Consider the following 16,033-nt stretch of genomic DNA (forward strand, 5'->3'; position numbering starts at 1 on the left):
AAAAAAAAAAAAAAAAAAAAAAAAGATATTCTAAGTCAGTTTGGTCATTATGATAGGTAATATTTCAGCCATCTATTGCTGCTGTTACAAAGCCCCCAAAATTGAGTTGCTTAAACAGTAATTTGTTATTCATTTTCACAGTTCTGTGACTTGGGCTTACTGGGAGGTTCTCTCTTTGGATCTTTTGTGCAGTTGCTCTGTGGGTTGACTTGGGTTACCCAGGGTCTTCCATGCCATTGCAGTCCAGTGTTGACTGGAGCTGCAGTTACCTAGAGCTCAGCTGAGCTGAAGGTTCAAGATGGACCATTTTCCCGATTGTCAGTTGATGATGGCTGTTGGCTGGGAGCTCAGCTGAGGCTGTCAAACCAGAGTGCCTACTATGGCTTCTCTGTATGGCTTAGGCTTCTCACAGTGACTGGGTTCCAACAAGAAATGGCCCCAAGATTGAGCATCTTTTGGGGCAGGAAGCAGAAGCTGTCGGGCCAGTGAAGGACTATGCCCTGAATTGGCACAGTCTTACTTGTCTGCTGTATTTGATAGGTCAAAGCAGTCGGGCCAACCTAGATTCAATGGGATGAAGAGATAAACTCAAAAGATAAGATCATGTGAGATGGGAGATATTATTGTGGCCATCTTTGGAAAATTCAGTGTGCCAAAGATAATCATTTCCAGAGGTAGATCATAGCTGAGATCAGTTTTGTTTCAGGGACCTGGTTTAATTTCACTTTATCATGTATTGAAAACAAAACATATTCCATATGAGGGAAAACATTAGATAAAGGTGTCTGGATGGCCCAAAACAAGTACCTCCCACTTTACTCCAAATCACAGACCCATGGAAGGCTCCTTCCCAGACCCAGGCTATCCATTTGGTGGCTGAGGACATTTAATGGATCCTGGCTGGGTGCCCTTCCCATAAGCTGCTCTGGGAGATGTATGGCTTGGTTATCCTCTCCCACAGATAAGCATCTACAGCAGGCTAGGCTCCCACAAGGGCGATTTAACTGCTGTTTTTGCCAGCACATCATTCTCCAGTAGGCTTTTACATTCTTATCTGAAATCCTTCCTGAAGAGGGTAATTGAAAATGTCAGGTGATATCCCCTCCTTGCAACCATACTTGTATACTCACTCAGTCCTCTATTTTTGAGTCTTATCAGAGGATCATTTGAGTTTAGACCAATTTTTTCAACTTTTAAATTTCGAAATAATTTCAACCTTGCCAAAGAATCACAAGACTAGAACAAAGAACTTTCTTCCACACCTTTTACATTTCTGTCATCCTTCCCATCCCCTATCACCCTCACTCAGTCTTGCACAGTCTCTCACATTCATCCTCCATAGATGCACACACAGGCACACATACACAGATTTCTCCCAGAACCGTTTGAGAGTAACCTGCAGACATCATACCCCTTTGCTCCTAAGAATGAAGACATTATTTTCCATTGTTATGGAAGTCAGAAAGTTTAACTTGGTACTGTTACTTAATTTCTAATGTATGTGCAACTTTTGCCAGGTGTCCCAATAAGATTCTGGGTTTTTTTGAGACAGACTCTCGCTGTGTAGCCCATGCTGGAGTGCCGTGATGTGATCTCGGCTCACTGCAACCTCTGCCTCCCAGGTTCAAGTGATTCTCCTGCCTCAGCCTCTCGAGTAGCTGGGATTACAGGGGCACACCACCACGCCTGGCTAATTTTTATATTTTTAGTAGAGATGGGGTTTTACCATGTTGGCCAGGCTGGTCTCAAACTCCTGACCTCAGGTGATCTGCCTGCCTCGACCTCCCAAAGTCCTGGGATTACAGGCATGAGTCACCAGGTCTGGCCTAATAGAATTTTTTATATCACTTTTTTTTCCTGGTCCAGGGTCCAACCCAGGATCCCACATTGCGTTTAATTGTCTCATCTTCTTAGTCTCCTTTCAACTGAAACAGTTCCTTAGCCATTCTTTTTCCTGACCTTGACATTATTTTATTTTATTTTTTGAGACAGTGTCTCCCTCTGTCACCGAGGCTAGAGTGCAGTGGTGCAATCTCGGCTCACTCCACCTCCCGGGTTCAAGTGATTCTCCTGCCTCAGCCTCCCGAGTGGCTGGGACTACAGGCGCGTGCCACCACATCTGGCTAATTTTTTGTATTTTTAGTAGGTGCGGGATTTCACTGTGTTAGCCAGGATGGTCTCGATCTCCTGACCTCGTGATCCACCCACATCAGCCTCCCAAAGTGCTGGGATTACAAGCGTGAGCCACTGTGCCAGACCAGCCTTGACATTTTTAAAGAATATAGGCTAGTCATCTTGAGGAGTGTCCTTCAGTTTGCATAGGCCTGACGTTTCCTCTCATCACATTCGGGTTGTGTTCTTTGGGCAGGAATCTTGTGGCACAGGTGTTGGGTCCTTCTCAGTACCTCATATCAGGAGGCTATGATGTCAGTTTCTTTAATTACTGGTGATGTTAAGTTTGATTACTGGATTAAGGTGGTGTTCCCAGGTTTCTCCGGTGTAAAACTGCTGCTCTTTCTTATCTGGGAAGTAACAAACTTTTCTGAATGTTAGCTGAGCTGTGCTGATGAAGCCGAGACCCCTCCTATGCAGTGAGTGGGCTGTGTTCACTCACTGCATGGAGTCAAGTGGTTTTGGAGAACATGGAACTAGGTTCCAAGATTGGAAGGAAAAAGTCCTTTGGTAGTTCCACTTTGCAGTCAACTCACATTCAGAGGCATGACAACCCTCTCCAGAGAGTTATTCTTGCCACTCTGTTTACAGAGGTGTTTGTTCATATTTTCTACCAGTCATGGAACCTAAAAAGTTATATCATCCTGCCTTATGTTCCTGGAAGGCCTAGTTTACCATCCTAAACACACCTTGTGAATCCTCTTTGTTATATTTTTATTGGACCTTAAAAAATTAAAGTGGAAGAGCTAAAAAAGTGAGACAAAGAACAAATGCCTTGAGTGCCAGCCCTGGCACTCTTGTCTGTTTGCATTTCTTTGGGAAAGGTTGTTTAAACTCTTAGGACTTCGGTTTTCTTCTCTAAAATATGGTTAATAGTAATTTCCTACCTACCTCACTGGATTACTGTGGCAATCAAATAGACCCTTGTTAAATAGATGAGAAGGTACTTCAAAGTAAACCTCCATACAAGCACAGTGAGTTCCCCTAATTAATTCATGTTTCTTTCATCAGCCAAGATACCTATTTCCAGGAAATTGAAAAATAGCTTGCCAGACTTTCTCTGGCTTGCAGCAGTGTGAGCAGGGCTGACCAGAGAGCCGAGGAGTCTGACATACCAGCCTTGTGGTTTAGTTTCTTCCAGATACCTGTGCTTAGCACTTTTGCAGGGCAGCTGGCAGGGTACAAAGTCCATGTAAGCAAGTGGCAAGGCAGGATGAGCAGGAAACTTGACAGATTGTAGATAACATTGGGAACTTCTTTTTTTTTAATTCTGTATTTTGGTCACTCACTGTAAAAAAGTAAAATCTGACTTGCCCACACTTCTCTGATTTGAAGGTCATGTTTGTGTGTGCATGTGAGTGTATGTGTATGTTTTCTAACTTACTCTGTTTATTGGGCAGTGGCTAGGATAGGGGACTGTAAACAGACTTCTTAATGAGTTTTATCCCAAATAATCCACCCTTACTTCTCAGGTAGAAGTTATTTTTAAATGTGTGCTCATGGGTAATTGGTCCAGTTTTATTTAGAATGGAACCTCGCAGTCTGTGGCATGAACTGAACCTACATGTGACCATTCTTTGAAAACAAGAAAGGCTGTTCAGGGCTATGCCTGGCCTTTTCTCCCTAGGATTAGGATCTTGGCCTGCATTTCCATTTACTTAGATGGGTCTGATGTAGGCGACAGGCTCCTACCACACTGACTGAGTGTGTGAGCCATTTAAGCACACACAGAGGTCGTATTGGAACTCAGATGCTGGCTATGGCTGCTGAGGCTGTAGCCAGTGTAGGCCTCCCACCCACTTCCCCCAGTCCAGCCCTGGAGACCCTCGTGGTCGGAGTCATGTCTGCAGGAAGGCTCCTTGTCTACCTACCCATTCATGGGCAGAAGTGCCACTTCAGGGACCCCTGAAGCAGAACCCACCTCTTTCTATACTGCTTAGAGAAGCCCAGAGTGTGGGCTCGCAGGCAAGTTCCAGGGAGAGAACAAGAACAGGCAGGATTGTGCACACCCAGCACCTTTGCTTATTCTCACCAATCAGAGAAATCATACCTCATTCCATGGGGAGGAGGGTGAGGGCAAGCAAGAAGATCAGGTGGGATTTGCCAGGCCTTCCAATGCCGGAAAGTCCTCCTCAACAGGTCAAGGTAGGAATGCTTATGGGATGAGAAAGTGTTTCCATCTGTTATCATCTACCATGAGATAGTATTCTTTCCTACAGCTTCTATTGCCAAGTTTCAGATCCACTCCCTGCCCCTGTACTGTTGTTGGATCAAAGGACACATATCATTCACATGACAATCCAGTGGGGAGGTAATGTGCTTTGATCTTGGTAAGGCACTAGACCAAATCTCTCGAGACACCCTCGTGGTGGTTGGGTGGCGGGTATACAGCTGTACTCTGGGCGCCACTCACCTTAGATAACAGCATGAAAGGAAGGCGTGACCAAGCAAAAGACCACCTGCTGTATCTTTATACAGATTAGTTGAGCCTAAATTCAGGCTCAACTAATGTATATAGTTAGTACACATTGTGTAACTCATTGGAAAACCATGCTCAGTGGAGCACTGTCAGTGTGAGCAAGCAGGATATGGGCTCCCCTGTTATTATAGTTCATCTTCCTGATTTTAGTTCATTCTTATCTGTGAGGATTATTTGGATTTTTAGTTTATCATCTAATTGATCAACACCAATACCTAACAGCTATTGAGTGCTTACTCTGTGCCAGCTCTAGAAAGAACATCTTGGGGTCTTGGTGACCCCAAACTCAGACTTAGCTGCCATGGCAACACAGGAAGTGGAGCAGAGTTGTACGAACGCTATCTGGCTTAGTTCACTGTGGGAAGCCATTTCACCTCTCTAAGCCTAGTTTTCTCATCTGTAAAGTGGCCATGATAATAGTACCTGTGTCATACCATTTACACACATATGTACACAAATTTAGCAGCCTAGTGGCTGGCGTCTAGACAGCACTCAGTAAACATGAACACAACAGCAGAGAGTGTGAATGGAGGTCTGAGCTCCAAATGGTCAGGGGAAGGACCTGGTCTGACTGTATCAGAACAAATGAAGACTCACAAGCTGAATTGTAGAGGCACTCACACATTACCTCTTGAGCCAAGGCTCTCAGGAGCCTCAAGGTCACCATGGGGATTGGACACTACCCCTCCAAGCAGAACAGCTCCACTCTTACCTACTGGGTACAGACAGAGTGTGTGTGCGTCTGTCTCTGTCTCTGTCTGTCTATCTGTCTCTCTCTCTTTCTCTCTCTTTCCCTCTCTTTCTTTCTCTTTCTCTCCCTCCCCGCCCTACCCCATGTCTCAGGGATTCTCAGTTGAGGGAGATCTTGTCCCTAAGGGGACATTTAGCAATGTCTGAATGCATTTTTGGTTGTCACAACCTGAGTGGGAAGCAGACTGCTGCTGGCATCTAGTGAATGGAGGCCAGGGATGCTGCTAAACATCCCACAGTGCCCAGGACAACCCCACAACAAAGCACTATCCAGCCCTAAATGTCAGTGATGCCAGGTTAAGGAAGTCTGCTATGCGTGCCTATGTGTATGGCGGGTCAGGGGGATTCTGTGCATGGCTTTTACTTGGTAAGAGTCTAGGAAAAAATAGAAGACCAGCATTATGTAGTATACGTGGAAGAAACCACCTGATTGCTAAGCACTCTGAAAAACTGCATCCCTTAGGAGAACCCAAGTATGGGGCCTGAGCCCAAGGCCAGAGGGGAGAATAGTCTGCAGAGAGTCAAAGCACCATCCACAAAAACAAGGTGTCTTGGGAGTTCTGAGTTGCTCCAGGCCTAATGGCATGAGGACACAGGGAAGCCACTTTGGCCAATGTGAAAGGATTGTGTTTGGGGTTAGAGTTGTTCAGCTGAGAAGACAGACAGCCATGGGAGGGGTGGATAGCCTGTGGTGGATATGTGATGTAGGCTGCTTTTACATCAATGAAATGGTTGATACTGAAACAACTGGATTTTAGAAATTCACATCATGTTTAAGATGTATTCATTGTATCAAATGATCACCTGTTTGTTTCCCACCTTTATTTGGTCCTCTGCCTGGCATTGACAAAAAGGAGGAAGGTGTTCTCCTGGACACCAGGAGCTGGCCCTTTAACATGAAAACATAATGAAAAATTGTTCTGCACCTCACCCAGTCCAGTCCACATGCCACTTGAGGATTCTTTTCGCCTTCAAGACCAAGTTTAATATTGATCTGATCATATTTCCCTTACTACCAGGACTGATTAGGTAACTCTAAGCCTCTAGTGAAAAATTGTCTTTGAATATTAGGGTGATTTGCCAATTTTATTGCTGTTTTTATAGATTAAAAAGTCAGATATTAGCAATTCATGGTTCAACCTGCTGAGTATTGAGGGTGATGACTTGTAATTTCTGTATACATTACTTTATATCCTTCCTAGAGGAACTCTGTACAAATGCCCACATCCCTGTTCAAACCTCTAGGGAAACTGGGCATCTCAAGCTAAGCTGTTACCTGTGTCCTGAACAAGCAGCACTCACCAGGAGCCAAGCCTAGGCTGGCATACCTGTAATGGACACTTTCCCAGCAGACACAAGACAAGCTCCTGTGTTTTAACCAAGTGGCTCATCCTCACCTTTTGCATCTGTCCAGTTGGGAGAAGAGAGATTCTTTCAAACCTGAGACCCTCCAAAAAACAGCTCCCATGCCCATATGTTGGCTGTGTTCCTCAGCATTTAAAAAGGAATGGAGAACCTCGAAGACTTGCTAAGTGAAATAAGCCAGACATAAAAGGACAAATACTGTATCATTCCATTTATACGAGTTATTTGGAAGAGGCACATTCACAGAGACAGGTAGTGGAAGGGTGATTGCCAGGGGCTGAGGGGAGGGGGAATGGAGACTTGAACGCCACTGAGCTGTACACTTAAAAATGGTTAAAATGGTAAATTTGATATTATATGTTTTGTCACAATTGTTTTAAAAGGAGCCCGCATTTTCATTGCCGTGTGCTGAAACCAGATTCAACCCTGATGTTCACCTAAAAAGAAGAGAGTAGGAAAGTGCCTGATACTCCTTCTTTACATTGTCATGAAACCTAAGTGAGATTAGGACATGGCCTCATCAGTTGGGCTTCTTAAAATAATTCCCTTTCCACCAGGGCCATCTTAGAGAGACCATATATTCCTGTTGGGCTGAGAGCACTTTAGTGACTTTTGAGTGTGTGCTAAGCCTTACTTTTCTTCCTCTGAAAGGATGAAATTGTTCAGCTTTTCGGAACTAGGTGTCTTAGGAACAGAGAGCTCTGTGTTCAGACCCAGTAATCGTCCTTTGGCATATTTTTGGTTTTCCAGGACAGCTACTAAAGCTTATCCACAGTCTCCAAAGACAACGAAACCTCCCTACCCAGGGTCTCCTGTGAAGTACCGCTTACCTGCCCTTTCTGTTCAAGAGATGCCCAAGAAGAAAGCAGAGAAAGAGAAGAGCAATAAGGAAAGAGAAAGGACCTTGGCTCAGCAGGCTGCTGGCCCGCAAGGAGAGGAAGCCCTAGAGAAGCATGTAGTGGACAAGCATGCCAGTGAGAAGCACGCTGCTGCCACAGGAGGGAAAGCCGAAAACAGCGCAGGTAGATGCTGCCACTGTGCCTTGGCTTTCCCAAGACAATTCTCCTCAGACCCAATCTACATGCCATTCTCTCATGTTTTGGGGAGGGAGAGGGATTTTTCCCTGGGAACAAGTTCATCCCCTCGTGCAGCTTTCTCAGGTTTGCACGTTGCTCCTGAGTTCTTTCCTTCAGTCTTCTGAGGGTCCCCTGGAGGAGACCTAGGGGCTGACTCCACTCATGACTGTGGAAGCTCACGGGGATGCTGAGTAAGACAGGCTGCATCCAGGCTGCATCTGCACCTCACACAAGAGAAGATCTTCCTTTAGTCTTTCAGGCTTCTATGATGCAGTGAGTTCACCCAGATGGTGGCTGCTGTGGCACTTGCTATTGACCTTGTCTTTCCTCTTCACGTTTCCATTGTCTTCCACTGTAAAATGCGTCCAGGGTTACAGCCAGCCCGTGACAACTTCTCTTGCTTGGTGGTTGATTGTGCTAGTCTGGACAGCATTTCCCGTCACCACACTGGGTTGGATTTTTTTTCACTTCCAACTGGCAGCTGCTGTGTAAGTGGAGTCATTATGTTCATTTCCCTTGATCTTTTCCTCTTGATGCCTCTCTTTTGGTGCAGCCTTGGGGAAGCCCACAGCAGGCACTACTGATGCAGGAGAGGCTGCGAAGATCTTGGCTGAAAAGAGAAGACAGGCCCGGCTGCAGAAGGAACAGGAGGAGCAAGAACGACTGGAGAAGGAAGAACAAGATAGGTATGCTAGTGCTCAGAGTTTCGGCATGATCTCATGTAAGTGTTGTGTTGGAAACAGCAGCTTGCCTTTCTTTTTACAGCGTTGGTATTGATACAACTTGAAGAGAAGTATGCAAAAGTATGGGAACCTAGAATGTCTGAACTACATGGAACGTGTTCAGGAGACTGAGTCTTATGTTAGATGTAATTATTAATAACAATGGAACTTTGTTCTTTTTGGAGGACCTAGAAACTCATAGCTCTTGGATCTAAGTGGCACAGGCATCTTCCCATTCTCCTCTTGGACTCTGGGGCCATGCAGGCCTCCTAGAGCTATCAGGGAAGTCTGAACTTTGTTTATAAAATGAGATTCTCCCTGGGAAGACAAGAGGTTCAAGATTCTGGTTTTGGTCTTGATTCTGATTTCCAAATTGTTTCCTCCATCAGATTATCCTAACTCACACCCCAAAGTGAGAGACAGGGTTGAGCAGTGTCCCCTAGGCATAGGGTTGCGTGGAGGGGCAACCTCATAGTCTTAAGAACAGTGAGGTATGGGGAATCCCATCTGGGAGCAAGACAAAAGACATCATTGTTGTGGTCCTTACACCTTGAAGAGCATCAGAATCATCTGGGAAATGCAGTAAAAATACATGGACTCAGCCCTGTTCTGTTTTAGTAGCTTGCCAGGGTTTGAGAACCCCGTGATATTAGTACAAGGGTACTTTGTCACAATACAGACAGCCCTTCCTTTTCTGATCTTTTTGTTTAGAGAGGAAAGCATGTTGAAGGACAAGGTCAATTTTATCATTAAATTGATAAAGGAAGCTGTTAGGCTCATCACAGAGTAAAATCCAATACCGTTTAGAGGATTAACATGACAGGAAGCAGGCAATGCTGTAGCACTTCAAGGCCAGCACCGAATTTAGAGTAATAAATAATAGAATATTATTGATCCTTTAGTGACCTTGGTAAGTCTTTGTGGTCTCTGATTACAGGTTTGCTAATCTGTTTTTTTAAAGGGGCAGTGGGGTAGGTCTGGACAGTCCCTTCTTGAAATTTGGGACTTCTTTGATTGTTTTCCTGTTTCCAACCTTTTGGTCAATACAGACATGTTTTGTTTGTTTGTTTGTTTTGTCAAGTGGCATGCTTGGGCTGGTTTGGGTGGGCCTTAAGGTGTGTGAAGGGAGGTCGCAAGAGATAAAGGTGAATCACAGGACCTCAGGTGACAGGCCTTGATAGTTGCAGGCGGTGGAGATGCCATGTAGGCTCTGAGCTGGTGAGTTACATGATTGTAACCGTGTGCTGAAGAAGGTGATGTTCTTTACTTTCCAGCTGCCAACCTCTGTCTCTCCCATTTTCTTCTCAGCCCAGCTCCTGAAAGACTTGATTGAACTTTCTGTCTTTATTTTCTCAACTCACATTCGGTCTTCAAACCTCACACCTACCACTCCTCCTCATTGCCTAACTACTAATCAGTTTCTTGGTTGTCTTTGGCCTTGTCAAACTTGTCCTTGCTTCTCTGGCCTCTGCTTCATAGCCTTCTCTCTCTGCCCTTCATCCCCTTAAATGTTGCCTGGGCTCTCAGCCCTTAGTCCTGGACCAGTTTCTCTCCCAACAAGCCCTCCCAAGCAGCACTGCTCCCGCCTGTACTGCCAGTGTCCCTGCCATCCTGCCAGTTTCCTCTGGCATCAAAAGATTTAGGGCCCACATTTTACACAACAGCTTTCTGTTGAGCCTTTGTTGTGCTAAACCAACTCTATTCTTATCTCACTTCCCACCTTCATTTTCCCTTTGTCTTGTATTATTGCCTGTTTCTGAAGTTAACTGCAGCTTGCTTTCTAAACCTTTCATACTTTCTGGAACAAGGGAGGCACTAATAACACATGTGTACTGATGACTCCTAAAAACTATGCCTGTGGCCCAAGCTCTGTCTAGGGCTGCATTGTCCACTATCAGAGCCTCTAGGCACATGTGGCCACCAAAATATACATTCAGTAAAATTCATTTCCCCAGCCACACCCACCACATTTCTGTGCTCAAGAGCTGCATCTGAGTAGATGTGGATCCACGCCACATTGGGCAGCACAAATCTATAGATTGTTTTCCTACTCAACAGAAGGTTCTGTTGGATAGCACTGGTCTAGAACCTAGAGATTATATTTCCATTTGCAATAAGTTTTCATTTGAGTGTGTGCCATATACATCTCAAATCCAGCATTTCCAAAGCAGAACTTAGTATTTTTTCCCCAAACTTCCTTTCTCTTTCATGAGCTCTGCATTCCCCTCTCCTCAGGCACCCAAGTGAGAAGTCTCAGTGCCACTCTTGGCTCTTTCCTTTCCTTCTTCCTCCCAGTGGTTGTCAGGTCCAGTCTTCATCAGCTGTCACATTGGCACCTCTGTTCTCTCCCTTCCCTTCCAGTCCCTCCTCTCCTTCCTCAGCTCCAGCCCCCATTGCTTCTGATCTGGACTGCATCTGTCATATCCCAACTGAGCTCCCTGCTCTAGGTATCCTAGAGTTTGTCCCCTGTCCACGCTGGGTCCACACTGACCTTTCTCAAATAAATGTGATTGTTCTCCTGTCCTTTCACAAGCCAGTGACTCCTCTGCCCACTGGATCCACCCAAACCTGTCAACAGGCCTTCAAGGCCTGCCATGAACTGGCCACTACCTGCCTCTTACCCCTTGCTTTCCTCCAGACACCAGTGTGCAAAACTCCCTAACATTCATCCATCACACGGCTCCACACCTCCAAAGCTGTGCTTTTACTTTGCCCCCACGTGGACTTGTGCTCCTTCCTGCCAGACGTGTCTTCGTTTTTCAAAATGCAGGTCAAGTCTTGCTCCCTCCCTGTACCTTTTCTGGCCCTGTGCCTGGGACAGAACTGACCACCCCCAACTTTTCACCCATACTGAGCCCAGCTGTTCAGTTGACTAACATAGTTTCATTTGTTTACAGGCCTCTTTCCCCCAGTTAGCACCTTAAAAGGCTAGGACACAGTCTTTGGATCACTGGTGCCTGGCGCTCGGTAAATGTACAAGAAAGGAACAGAAGGAGGAAGAATCCTAAGAAACCATCGTAGTAGTAGGTCAAGAGAACAGAAGGGCTGAAGTAGTATGGTGAAGGTAGAACTGGAAAAGCCAGTCTCTGTGGACTTAAACAACGCCAAAGAAATAGGCAGATTTGAAGTTGATGCTGAGGTTTGATTCTAAGGTCTTAGGAGAATGGTACACTCAATAACAGGTAAAGAAAGGACATAAGGAATTGGTTTTAAAATATAAAAATTATTCATTTGATTTTAGGTAAGCTTATGGTGTCTACAGTACATCTAGGTGATTGGAGATGGAATTGAAGCTTGGGGGTGTAGGTAAACATTAGAGCAATACACTTGACCCCAAATGAGTTTTCCTCTCTCTTGCCAGAATATGAAGCTTTGCATAGTGCCACGTGGGAGGTGAGGAGTGAGGAAGGAAAGTACCAGACAACCTGGGGCTAGAACACAGCGGCCACCTCTTGGAATAAGATCGTCCTCACATCTGTTTTATGTTTACAGTTAATAGTTAAAGCCACAGAAATGTTGCCAGATAAAATAATTTAGAGAAAAATAAAGTTACTTGAGTCAAACTGTGGAAAGCCCTATTATTGTCACAAACTGGTAAGGGAAACACCATCCAAGTCAAGGATGAGGGAACCAGAACAGAAGGGTCAACCAGGAGTCCAGACAAGCAGGCCCTAAGCAGAAGAACAAAAGTTGGTCCATTCCCAAACACAACAGGGCCCAGCCCCCGGGCTGTGGATGGCCCAAGATATAAAGTGAGATTCTTAGAGGTGGTGCAAGAAACCTTAAACCCCAGGTCCACCCTGGGGAAGGCACTGGCAGGAACTAGTAAGCAGGAGATCATAATGGGATTCCTAGATGTATCACTTTAAATCATGTTAAGAAGCTAAAATAGCTACTAGGGGTTCACATGAAAGAATATTCCAGCCAGGCACAGTGGCTTGTACCTGTAGTCCCAGCTACTTGAAAGACTGAGGTGGGAGGATCACTAGAGGCCAGGAGTTCGAGATGAGCCTGGACAACATAGTGAGGCCCCATCTTTTTAAAAAATCGAAGAAAAGAGAATATTCCAGTTAGAATCTCCCCACGAGCAAGGTCATGTAGCCAGGCTAAAGTTTCTTGTCAAAGCAAGAGTTAGCCCAGGCCAGGAACCACAGGCAGAGGTCTTCGAGGCTGCTCAGACCTGGCTTTTTGCTGCTGAGCCTACAGGTGGCAGGTGGTTTTGGTGAGAGCTAGGGCAGGCAGGGGCACATGTGATGTGGGGCAGCAGGATGTGGCAGCAGCTGAGGCAAGAAGGGAAAGCCAAGAGAGGTAGGAGAGAGCCAGGGTCATTCAGCCTCATGCAGCACAGGGCTGTAGGGAGAGCCACATGGGCAGGACTTTTGGTAAGACATAGGGTTATCAAAGACTAAGGCTGTTGGTCTTGGGATTTAGGAGGTGAACAGAGATTTTGGAGGGAAATTGTTGAGAAGTGGGATAGAGACAAAGCAGCCTGAAGAGGTGAGTGGATACAGGCCCAGAATATAAGCTGGCTGTTAAGCAGTCATGAATGGGAGACAGCTGAGAGAGGACTGAGGAGGGTTGCTTGTGATGCCTGAGACCTGAGCATTTTTCCAGGGCATGGAAAAAGTGCATGCAGAAGGATGAAACTGACAAATGAAGGGAAGAGGGGCTATTGGGAGGGACACATAGCTGTGGAGGATGTGGAATTCACAGCACAAGTGGTGGCATTTCCATCTAAGCAGAGGAACAAATGGGGACATTTCTGAGCAGTAATGTCATAAAGGAGAGTTTAAGTAGCTCAGATCAGGTGACCTCGGTCTTCTCTGTAGAGCAGTTGGTGATAACCATCAACTAAGGAAGATGACAAAGATTGAGAAAAGTGGCAATTGGGACTGTGTCCATAAGGGATCCAGGGGATGAGGATTAAAAGGCTGGAATGCAATTGCCAGCAGGCAGATAACCAGCCAGCCTTGTTTAGCCTCTATCTAACCAGTGCTTGGCAGCCCAGGAGTGGTCCTGGAGACCACCCAAGCCTAGAGTTGGGCAACAGAGTGACCTCCATGCCATCTCTGAAATGCTCACAAGGGTACCCAAGGCCTGGGGGACACAGAGAGAGAGAGAAGCAGATACAAGTAGATTGCACAGCACTAACCAGGGCAGGTCAGGAGAGAAACAGACAAAAGGATGGGGTGAGATCAGATCAGAGAAGGTTAATGTTGAAGGTTAGGCTTGTTTTAAAATGAAAACTTTTAAGCACGTAAGAATAGAGACCAGTGAAACCTACACACTCATCCCCCAGATTGAATAACTCAAAGTTAAGCCTGTGTCAGTGACGCGATGAAGGTTAACAGGGAGTGACAGAAAAGGGGGTGAGGTTCTGGAGTTTCAGACAGGAGCCAATATATGAAGATCTTTCTCAAATGGCCAGTGACAGGGACAAGGGACGATGCATCCACTTAATGCCAAATGATAACAGTAATGCACAATTTTCTGGTACTTTGTATGTAATGAGGAAAGGGCGATGGACTTGGGTGAATGACAAGAACAAGGATGAAGAGGATGACAGGACTACACACAGGGCCAGGCACAGTGGCTCACGCCTATAATCCCAGTGCTTTGGGAGAATGGGGTGGACGGATCACTTGAGCCCAGGAGTTTGAGACCAGCCTGGGCAACAAAATGAGACCTGTCTCTATTTGGGGAAAAAAAAAAATTCAAAAATGATCCAGGCATGGTGGCACCCACCTGTGGTCCTGGCTACTTGGAAACTGAGGTGGGAGGATCGCTTGAGCCTGAGAGGTTGGGGCTGCAGTGAGCTGTGATGGCAGCACTGCACTCCAACCTGGGCAACAGAGCGAAACCCTGCCTCTACAAAGAAAAAAAAAGGACTACACACAGAGCTGATGAACTTTGGAGGTTTAGTAATGACGGCAAGGGCAGTAAGCTCGGGGTAGCCCACAGCAGAGGGCGGTGGGGAAAATGATGAAATCTAATGTGCTGGCTGGTTCTTTGAGCAGAGAGAGAAGGAATGCTCTTCCTTGGAGAGGATTGTGAGGAACATGGTTTCACACAGGGGAAACCAGGGTTTTTTTGTTTGTTTTTTTACCTACTTTGGGGAAGCAAAGTGTGGTTGAGGTAGAGAACTTGGTATATAAGAGGATGAAGGGGCTGGGCGCAGTGGCTCAAACCTATAATCCCAGCACTTTGGGATGCCAAGGCAGGCGGATCAGTTGAGGTCAGGAGTTCGAGACCAGCCTGGCCAACATGGTGAAACCCTGTCTCTACTAAAAATACAAAAGTTAGCTGGGTATAGCGGTGCATGCCTGTAGTCCCAGCTACTCGGGAGGCTGAGGCACGAGAATCACTTGAACCCAGGAGGTAGAGGTTGTAGTGAGCCAAGATGATGCCACTGTAATCCAGCCTGGGCAACAGAGTGAGACTCCATTTCAAAAAAAAAAAAAAAAGTACAAGATTTCCATAAAGGACAAGCAGGGTCTCATGGGCTTGTGGGGATTTATATTTTGGGTGATAATGAGGATTATGGAGGTTCAGGGGCCATAAGGATGTTCTTATATGTGTGCATCTGGGCACTTCTGAAGTCCTGATGGTAAAAAGAAACAGAGGCCAAGCACGGTGGCTCATGCCTATAATCCCAGCACTTTGGGAGGCCGAGGCGGGCAGATCATCTGAGGTCAGGAGTTTGAGACCAGCCTGACCAACATGGTGAAACCCCGTCTCTACTAAAAATGCAAAATTAGCCAGGCGTGGTGGTGCATGTCTGTAATCCCAGCTACTCAGGAGGCTGAGGCAGGCAAATTGCTTGAACCTGGGAGGCAGAGGTTGCGGTGAGCCGAGATTGCACCATTGCACTCCAGCCTGGGCAACAACAGCAAGATGCCATCAGAAGAAAAAAAAAGAAACATAATGGATTTTCAGGTCCTGGAGATGAAAGTGGCAGGTCCTTTATGAAGTAGCTTATACATTAATTAATACACAATATATCCTTTGTGTGTTAACTTCTCTGGGACAATCATAATTGGCTCGTTAATAAAGGGTAAGAAATGAAATGGTATTTCAGTTAACCTTTAGATACATCTTGTTATTAACACATCCATTTTGGATAATCCTGTGTTGGACATACTTAGTATTTCATTGAGGAATCTAATAAAATGGGAGCTTCTTTCTGATAGGTTCTATAATGCTCCTCTGCAGAATATCTGTTAATAATTTGAGTTGTCACACAATGCTTCATAGGCGTTGTGACCTAATTTAGTGTTATCACGTATTGTTACAGCTTCGGGCTAACATATTTCAGTATTTATCTTTCTTTTAAAATATTTCTTTGAATGAATAAACAAAATATTTCCTTTGGTCCTACATAGGCTATTAGCGTGCATGAGTTCTGAAGCTGACCATTAGGATGGATGGATGCTCTTTTTAAGTCTTGACCTTTTTATAACAAATAACAG

At 45.5% G+C, this 16,033-nt stretch overlaps 1 protein-coding gene across 5 annotated transcripts in view; it reads left to right on the forward strand.

Annotated features, from left to right (window-relative positions):
* Positions 1-16,033, forward strand: part of MAP7D2 (MAP7 domain containing 2) — a 136,260-nt gene that overhangs the window by 109,319 nt on the left and 10,908 nt on the right. For all 5 annotated transcript variants that reach the window (XM_011995789.1, XM_011995788.1, XM_011995790.1 and 2 more), the window contains 2 exons: positions 7,517-7,788; positions 8,396-8,528. In XM_011995789.1, coding sequence (XP_011851179.1) covers positions 7,517-7,788; positions 8,396-8,528 — 405 coding nt within the window. The remainder of the gene's footprint in view (positions 1-7,516; positions 7,789-8,395; positions 8,529-16,033) is intronic.

Source organism: Mandrillus leucophaeus, unplaced genomic scaffold, assembly GCF_000951045.1.
Source record: "Mandrillus leucophaeus isolate KB7577 unplaced genomic scaffold, Mleu.le_1.0 Scaffold499, whole genome shotgun sequence".
In the NCBI taxonomy this organism is placed as follows: Eukaryota; Metazoa; Chordata; class Mammalia; order Primates; family Cercopithecidae; genus Mandrillus; species Mandrillus leucophaeus.